The sequence below is a fragment of the Ictalurus furcatus genome, chromosome 20, assembly GCF_023375685.1.
Source record: "Ictalurus furcatus strain D&B chromosome 20, Billie_1.0, whole genome shotgun sequence".
Lineage (NCBI taxonomy): Eukaryota > Metazoa > Chordata > Actinopteri > Siluriformes > Ictaluridae > Ictalurus > Ictalurus furcatus.
Window position 1 is genome coordinate 15,614,641 of NC_071274.1, and position 9,534 is coordinate 15,624,174.

General features: G+C 44.5%; 1 protein-coding gene across 1 annotated transcript; it reads right to left on the reverse strand.

The window, feature by feature from the left end:
* Positions 1–24: 24 nt before the first annotated feature.
* LOC128623815 (uncharacterized) lies at positions 25–5,321 on the reverse strand. Its single transcript, XM_053650919.1, has 3 exons — positions 5,301–5,321; positions 1,517–2,569; positions 25–941 (listed from the first exon to the last, which is right to left on the reverse strand). The coding sequence occupies exons 1-2, from the start codon at positions 5,319–5,321 to the stop codon at positions 1,757–1,759; spliced, it is 834 nt and encodes a 277-aa protein (XP_053506894.1). The 3' UTR covers positions 25–941; positions 1,517–1,756.
* Between the last annotated feature and the right edge of the window lie 4,213 nt (positions 5,322–9,534).

Here is a 9,534-nt window from a genome sequence, read left to right on the forward strand (position 1 = left end):
GTGTATGTGACAAATAAAAAAAAATCAGAGGGAAAGATTTTATAATATAATCCATCTTACAGAGGCATCAAGAACAAGTTGAGAAAAGGTTTTTATTGTTGCAAAATCATAGAAAGACAAACACTGGAATATGATCATTTGAGAATAATAGATCAGTTACACAATACCAAAAAAAATACCGAATTTGCTTTTCCATCACTTTAAGTACAGGGGCCGATGTTCTCATATGTTCACCCGTTTCTTTCAAATTACCCTTATTCTCACGAGGCCTGGTGTAAAGATAATTTTTATTTACGCAACATCACGGTTTTACATCCACTTCATACAGAACAATATTCTGAAAATGCAGCAGTACAAGGTGAAAGTAGATTTAACATAAGTAGAATTCACATAGGAAGATTCATCATGTAACCGTTTGTCCAGATGTCTTCAAACTTGAGCGTCAGCCCCTCATCTCCTGTAGCGATAGCGCTTGAAATGAAGCCACAGCTGAAAGATGCCGTTGGCGAACTGGCAGCGGAAGCCGTGTCGATGCGAGTACTCCCATTCGCGGTTGACGATCTTGAACGTGATGTCCTCGTAGGGCGGCCCGGCGTAAAAACGCAGGATGCCAAAGTCCTTGTTGTCGGGGCTCGGCTCGAGGAAGTACTGCGGCATGGAGCGCTTGTCGATCAGGTCCGGGTAGAAGATGTTGAACTTGTAACCCTAGACGATTTTGGGTTGCGAGTTGTCGAAGTCTTAGTGCGGCTGGTTGTACTTGTTCCACTCGAAGCCTGTGTGCACGCGATTGAAGAAGCGAGGTTTGCGTGGCCGGTACTTGTCAGCCCACATGTACATTTTCCCAGTCAGGGGCATCTCTACGCTGAACTGGGCCTCGTCACCCCCCATGCCCTCTTTTGCACGTCGCACAAACGCGTCTTCTGCACTCTCGCTGGCGTCGCCTGAAGGGAAACAAAATTATATATATATATATATATATATATATATATATATATATATATATATATATATATATATATATAATATACAATTTTTTTAAATCATCACACTTCAAATTACAAATCTAGTTTAAAGACAGAAGGACAGAGTGTAAATTGTGTCAGGAATAAAATACTAGGTAATAATGTAGGAATGTAATCCACACTAGAGTGCTGTAATGTTATTAAGGAAGCCATCCTGGACAACCAGAATAATTAGTTAATAATAATTAATAAATTTGTTTCAACACTCGATTTGTAATCAGACTGCACACAATTACAGCTTAATGATGAAGTTTTTGAAGATTTAGAACACTGCATTGCAAAACTAAAGAAGCAAATATCAGACGCCAAAGGTGTCATAGCTGATGTTAAATTTACGTCAAATTTAATCCGAGTCTAAACAAGTCCAACTGCTGCAATAGAGCAGATGTATTTATGAGGTGCACAGAGTATGTGACATGACACACACATCTGACCAATTCCTCATTATTCCAGACTTCATTTCAGTTCAAAGAGCTCAGGTTTCATGTACATACCCGTGACCTGCAGCTGCGAGTCGTAGGCGTTGGAGGTCTTCCTCAGCGTCCACGACGTGCGTGTCGAGTAGATAGACGTATATGAAGAAAGAAGTCATTTATGAAATACATATTTTATACTTGATGTATACACTTCAAATGAATATATAAATGAATGACACTGCATGTGTGTATTAATTAATAAATATACCTACACATTAACATAAATAATGCATAATTAATTATTTCCTCTATTAGTCTCTACGCTAATACTGCCCCATGTGCGTAGTAACGCGAGGGGTTTAAATAACCAGTCCCAATTACCTTAATTGCTGACAGCTGGTAACATTTCAAAGCACACCCTCGCACCGCCGCCAATAACTGAGCAGGGCGGGGACAGAACAGAAACCAAAATAAGTGCACATGTCCATTGTAACAAAGTCTTAGCGTCCATGCGCACTTCAAGCACGTGCACGTGCTCTCCAGCTGACTGTGCACGTCTTCGCCGCAGTTCCATCTGCCGGCGAGATTATGACGGAACCCCCCCTCCAACGGCAGTCCTGGGTCCCTGTGTAATCTGTCCTTTGATATATCAGGAAACAGGGCGACCTCCGCCGGGCAGCAGACAGATGGAACACCACCCCCAGCGGGGCTGGGGCATTGGGCGACGTCCACCGCGGGGCTGGAGCTTAGGGTGATGTCCACCGCTGGGCTAGAGCTCGGGGCGACGTCCTCAGCAGGACTGGAACGCTGGCCGACGTTCTCAACGGGACTGGAACGCTGGCCGACGTCCTCACAGGGGCTGGAACGCTGGGCGACGTCCTCAGCGGGGCTGGAGCTCGGAGGGACGTCCTCTGCGGGGCTGGAGCTCAGAGGGACATCCTCTGCAGGGCTGGAATGCGGGACAGCTTCCTCGGCGGGACAGGACAGCGGGAAAGCTTCCTCGGCGGTTGAGACCTCCCTGTGGGTCTCTGGCTGGAGGTCCGAGGTTACCAAGTTGACCTCGGGCTGGAGCTCCAGAGCTGAGACCTCCCCACAGGCCTCAAGCCAGAGCTCTGTGGTCGCCAAGTTGACCTCAGGCGGGGGCCCAGAGGTCGCCAAGTTGACCTTGGGCTGGAGCTCCGGAGCTGCGGATTCTAGCACGTCTAACGGATTCTAGCATTTTCACCCACTTGTAGAAAAGGTGGAATGGCGGGTCAGTACTCACTTTTGTTACCAGCGGTTTAGACATTAATGGCTGTGTGTTGAGTTATTTTGAGGGGACAGCAAATTTACACTGTTACACAAGCTGTACACTCACTACTTTACACTGTAGCAAAATGTCATTTCTTCAGTGTTGTCACATGAAAAGATATAATCAAATATTTACAAAAATGTGAGGGGTGTACTCACTTGTGCGAGATACTGTGTGTGTGTGTGTATATATATATATATAATCACTGATGCTCAAGAAAGTAATTATTACAACAATAAAGAAGTAAGACAATTTACACCGATCATCCTGTTCAAAAGTTTACATCCCCCTGGCTCTTAATGTATCGTGTTACCTTCTTGAGCATCAGTGAATGTTTGCACCTTTTGTAATACTTGTGTACGAGTCCCTCAGTTGTCCTGAGTGTGAAAAGATGGATCTCAACACCATATAGCCACTGTTGGAAAGGGGTCAAATATACAGAAGACGCTGGAATAGTAAAGAATGTGCAGGACCTGGAGGATTTTTCTGAAGAACAGTGGGCAGTTTAACTGCTCAGGATGAACAAGGGACTCATGAACAACTATCACAAAACATAAAAACAGTCATGGATCATCCAGGTGACGACACGCAGTATTAAGAATCAAGTGCGTGTAAACTTTTGAACTGGTTCATTTGTGTAAATTCAGTTATTATTGTGCTGGAATAAAAACATCAACAGAAACATTCATAGAATGTGTAATGGTTTTAATGGTTATAATAGGAATTGTATTGGTTTGAATGGAAACTGTAATGTGCCCTGTGGGTTTCTACTGGTCATTTGTTGCCTTCTATTGGTGGCATGTTATGTCTAATAGATACCATTAAGGATGAATAATGGTAATGGTTTTAATGGTTAGATGATGGTTTGTAATGGTATTTGTAATGGAATCCATTAGAATCTCTGTGATGGCTTCTATTGTTTTTTTTCAGCAGGGATGTTAGAGCAGACAACATGGGAATATCTAAAGATAAAAGATTAAAAACTGGGTCTCGTGCTTATGTAGCACAACTCTTTTCTGCAAGTGTTTGCTCTTTCTACAGGAAAAAGCTTACAATAATATACATGTAGCGAGGTGGAAAATAGTGTAATTATTTAAACTGATTCATTCATAGAATAAGTTCTTAAATAGTTGTTTGGGAAAAATTACAGTCATAAGGAGTTTAATGCTGTAATAATTTTGTGAGGTGTGTACAGAAAAAAATGGATGTAAAGGTGTAGGTTTATGTTTATGTGTTAATGGTCCAGTCAGGAGGGAGTTACAGGTCACCGGAAGGTTGAGGGGGAAAAAAACAATGTGAGAGAGAGAGAGAGAGAGAGAGAGAGAGAGAGAGAGAGAAGGGAGAAGCGCGTGCGTGTGGAAGGAGTGTGAATTCGCTAGCTGCGGGTTTTTTGTTTCTTTCAAGTACCATCACTGCAAGCTAAGTGGTCGACCAGAGCACTATATGTGACTTTAGGGAATAAGCTATCTGTGGAGAGTATAACCTCGGAGAGACGTTATATTACCGCGGAAAGAGTACAATAGTTAAGAGCTCGCTGTTAAGACTTGGATACTAGTGCACACATGGATTTTGCTAATAAGTTAGCGAACAGACGACTGGAGGTGCAGAGACTGTGTTTGTCACTGAGAAAGGAGCTGTGGACTTCGCGGAGGACTACCTGTGTGTGAATCTCCTTTTCTTATCTTGCAAGGACCCTGCGTGACTGTGACCCCATTCTTGGTCAAGGTACCATTTATTTGTTCTTGCCCCCGTGGTGAAGCAGCCATTTTGTTTGAGGCTTCTACATACGCCAGCTACATTCAGGCCTGCAACGGGGAACTTGGACCTATTATTTTGTGTGTTTTATGGGGCAATGTCGGCTTTTGTTGGTTAATCTGGGCGAATAGCCTATATCTTTTGAGTGTTGTGCATACATTTTCTGATGTTTAATCTGTGACATTTAAAACTTCTTAAGGGATTCTGAGAACTATATATAATGTAAAACTGGAGCAGAATGTTTGATGACTGAACTTTATGTTAAATACGTTGTCTACATTAGTAAAAAAAAGGTTAAAGGTTTAAACATTGGTTTGATTATTGACTTAAAAGTTAAGCATAAGTGTCTACACTTTAAGTTAGTCTTTTTCCTAAGATCATAGATAGTTAGTCAGTGAGAAGAACTCAGGGTAGCTCCCCCAAGTAAAGGTATTACACCAAAGGAGCTCTACATAATTTGGAGGCACCGGTGGGATATATATATTTTTTGAGTTCCCAACCATAATTCCGTAATACTAATAGGCAAAAGTAGATTACCATGGATCTTCAGTCAGTGAAATTAGAGCTGGTGAAAGAGCTTAGAGAGTGGTGTAGAGGGGAGTCTCTCGATCAATTCCACACATTGCTAGCAGTTGTCCCCAAAGAGTTTGAAGCTGCTCAGATAGAAGAAACTCTGGAAACTATCAAGGCTTTGGGACGAGTGTGAGTTAGAGGAAGAAAGTTTAATACAACACTTGACCGACGGACAGAACTGTGTGAATGTAAAGAGAAGCTTGATCCAACCAAGGTCCCGTATGAAGTAATGCACACCCATACCGATGAGGCTTGGCCTATCATCATGGCAACGGAAGCTCCCGCTTTAGATGAAGATGCACAGACTCCATTGAAAGTCCTGCTTGAAGCATCAACATCTAGTGGCTCTGCTGAGTCCATCATTCGGGCTGTTGGTGACCTGTTGTCCAAAATAGAGAAGCCTTCAGGAGAGAATAGTAGTTATCATTGCCTGAGGATGTTCTCTGGCACCTTACCAGTTCCTGCAGGGGAAGAAGTGTTGGAGCATTGGATCGAACAGGCTCGCTTGATGGTGGAAGAGAGTGACTGCTCTGCCAAAGAAAAGTGACAGAGGATTATGGAAAGCCTTAGAGGGTCAGCTCTAGCTGTAGTAAAAGCTGTGCGGACAGCTGATGCCGACGTTACACCTCATAAATGCTTGGATGCTATTGAGAGTGCATTCGGAACAGCTGAATCAGGTGAAGACCGCTACTTTGATTTTAGGCTATTGCAGCAAGGCCAATATGAGAAACTGTCAGACTTCCTGAGGCGATTAGAGCAGTCTCTGACAAAGGTGGTTATTAAAGGAGGTGTTCCTGCCAGTTGTGTGGATACAGCCAGAATAGAGTAGCTACTTCGGGGTGCCATACATTTGGATCTGATGCTAGTTCAGCTAAAACTAAGGGAAAGAAAGCAGAATCCTCCAACGTTTTTAGAGCTGCTGGCCGAGATTCTCGCTGAAGAGGAGTTCGCCGCCACTAGAGTCAAGGTTAATCTGTCTGCACATAGAGTACATGCTAACCCAGATGTGGACAGTCGTCTGACTGACTTACAGAGTTTGAAAGCAGAGATTAAAGTGCTGAAGTCGAGGTTCGCCTCAATGACATCAAAGCCCCGTCAAGAAGTGGCAGACGATAACGGGACTAGTCCAGTAGCCAAAATGCCTGTGTCTGAAAGCCGTGAAACTAAAGAGGTAGCAGCTTTAAAAAAAAAAAACAAGTCAAAAGGTTACAGTGGAACATGTCATCAAAAGGGGCCAATGCTGCTGGAACGCTGACCAATACATTGAGGATAGAACCATTAAAACCTGCTCAAAACAGCCAAAAGTCATATAAGCCTTTTAGAGACTCAGAAGAACGCATCTGCTTTCATCACACACCAATGTGTGGTGAAAATGGACATTTTGTCAGAATGCAGAAAATCAGAACAGAGTCATTAAAAAACTAATTTGCTTTCTCAAGGAAGCCAAAGTGGGACAGTCATGAAACCAAGAAGATGACAGTACTGGTACCATATGCTCAGTCAAGAAAAGTGAGGTGACTTCAGTAGGAGGTAAAGACATTCCCCAAGGGTTAATAGGTCCATCCTCCGTAGTGCACTTGAGAGTGAATGGCCAACAGTGTAGTGCCTTGTTGGATAGTGGCTCACAAGTAACGATCATCTTTGAGGGCTGGTATAAGCAGTACATGTCAAATGTCATGATTCATCCTGTATCTGGCCTGGCTATATGGGGTCAAAGTGAAACTAGCTATCCCTATCTTGGCTATGTAGTAGTAGACATAGAGTTTCCAGGCAGTGTTACTGGGTCCAAGGGTCCATCTCAGTCCTCGCCCTTATCTGTCCTGGCCATAGAACTCCAGACTACATTCCGATTATCCTGGGCACCAATGCCAGTTTCTTCAAGCGGTTGGCTAAACTGTGTAAAGAGGCAGCCAGGCTGGATATTGCGCAAACCTTAGGTATCCGAGCTGAAGACCCAGCCCAGAGGGTGATGTCAATGGCCTGGGAGAGAGAAGAGGAAGTAGGATGGATCAAGTGAATGGGGCCTGGCCCTTTGGCCTTACCTGCTGGTGGTAACCTCCGTGCTATATGTAGGGTAGAGTTAGAGAAGCCCTTGGACAAAGAAGTGCTGATGGTGGAAGCTTCACAAATGGTCCCACTGCCGGCTGGGGTGCTGCTGCAACCCATGGTAGTGCCTAGTTCAAAAGCAAATGGAGAGCACTTCACTGTGTTGGTGCACAATGAGTCAATGAGAGATACAGTCCTCCCAGTTGGGACAATCATGGGTAACCTGTGCTCTGCAGATTCAGTGATGCCAGCTTTCCAGCAAAAACCTGCATCCAAAATAGATTTGACTTTACTAGAGTTTGACCCCCATGGCATCAACTTTGAGGATTCACCCATCCCCGATCAGTGGAAAACTAGACTCAGACAAAACCTGTCAAAACGAGCCAGTGTGTTTTCTCTACATGAGTGGGATGTGGGACTAGCGAAGGGTGTAGAGCATCATATCCAACTGTCAGACACGAGACCTTTCCGAGAGCTGTCACGGCGATTAGCGCCAGTGGATATTGAAGATGTACGAAGACACTTACAAGATTTTCTGAAAGCTGGTATTATCAAGGATTCTCGTAGCCCATACGCCTCTCCAATAGTTGTAGCAAGAAAGAAGAATGGAAGTGTCAGAATGTGCATAGACTACAGAACACTGAATAGTCGAACTGTTCCAGATCAGTATTCCACTCCCTGCATTGATGATGCGCTTGACTGCTTGTCAGGGAGCAATTGGTTTTCAGTCTTAGACTTGCGAAGTGAATATTACCAGATTGCAATGTCAGAAGCTGATAAGGAGAAAACGGCCTTCATCTGCCCTCTAGGGTTTTATCGGTTTGAAAGAATGGCGCAGGGCATCACTGGAGCCCCTGCGACTTTCCAATGACTGATGGAGCAAGCAGTGGGTGACATGAACCTTCTCCAGGTACTGGTTTACCTAGATGACCTAATAGTCTTTGGAAAGTAATTGGAGGAACATGAAGAGAGGCTTCTCAAGGTGCTGGACAGACTGGAGGAGGTAGGACTAAAGCTCTCTCTGGGCAAATGCCAGTTTTGCCAACCCAAGGTGAAATATGTGGGGCATATAGTATCAGCAGAGGGCATTGGTACAGATCCCGGAAAAGTTGAGGATGTCACCCACTGACCTCAGCCCACTGATCTGAAGTCTTTGAGGTCTTTCCTGGGATTCTGTGGATATTATCGGAGGTTTATAGCCAACTATTCAGCTACTGTCAGACCCCTCACAGAACTCACTAAAGGGTATGCACCCACGCAAAAAGCTAAAGAGAAGACAAAGACCTATCTGAAAGAGTCTGAACCATTTGGTTACCGGTGGGACCAGGCTTGTACTGACGTGTTTCACCAGATCATCCAGTGCCTCACTAATGCGCCAGTGTTAGCTTTTGCAGATGCCAACAAGCCTTACTTTCTCCACACCGATGCAAGCTTAAAAGGTTGCTCGGTGCTGTACTTTATCAAGAACACCTAGAAGGATTAAGGCCGGTGGCGTTTGCCAGCAGAAAAGTGAGTGACACTGAACAGCGCTAGCCAATTCACCAACTTGAATTTTTAGCAATAAAGTGGGCAGTCATGGATAAATTTCACGATTACCTATATGGAGCTGAATTTACTGTACGTACAGACAATAATCCACTTACGTATGTGCTAACGACAGCCAACCTTAACTCAACAGGACATCGCTGGCTGGCAGCTTTAGCCACGTATGACTTTGATATTCAGTATCGGCCTGGCAAGAATAACATTGACGTTGACCTGTTATCCAGAAACATGGCTGATGAGGTGGATAGAGGAACATGGGAGGAGATACCTCAGACAGGAGTAAAGTTCATCTGTCAACGGGTCTGCACTATTGAGTCATCTGGTATGCCACCAGGATGCATTGATCAGCTGGGACCCTCCGCTGAGTGCATCCCTGTTGTCTATGCTTTCCCTACTCACCTTGACTTACTTTCATTGAGACAGATGTCCAAAGCTGATTAGATAGAGGCTCAGAGGCAGGATGAACACCTACGGAGAGTGATTGAAGCCTTGCAGCAAGGAAAGTGGCCCAAAGAGGAAACCACTGACCCTGAGTTGATGCTGATGAAGCGCGATAAGGACTGTCTTGTGCTGAAGGATGGACTGCTACAACGGACGAGCAAGAAACCCTCGGGAGAGCCCGTAACTCAGCTCGTCCGCCTGCTGTGTTCAGAGGGGTTGTTCTACACTCCTTACATGATGACATGGGTCATTTAGGAGCGGAGCGGACCACAGACCTGTTAAGGAGTAGGTTCTATTGGCCCAAGATGGCTGCAGATGCTGAACAGTATGTCAAGAATTGTGGAGAGTGTGTCATGCACAAGACCCCTTACAGAAAAACTGCCCCTTTGCATCAGATTGTAAGCAATGGTCCTATGGATCTGGTTTGCATTGATTTCCTGTCCAT

Bases quoted from the DNA above. Each gene is read 5' to 3' on its own strand.
- LOC128623815 (XM_053650919.1), bottom strand. From the start codon at position 5,321: ATGATAGGCCAAGCCTCATCG. The intron at 2,570-5,300 runs GTATGGGTGTGC...CCCCCGCCTGAG, and splicing joins TGATAGGCCAAGCCTCATCG to GTCAACTTGGCGACCACAGA.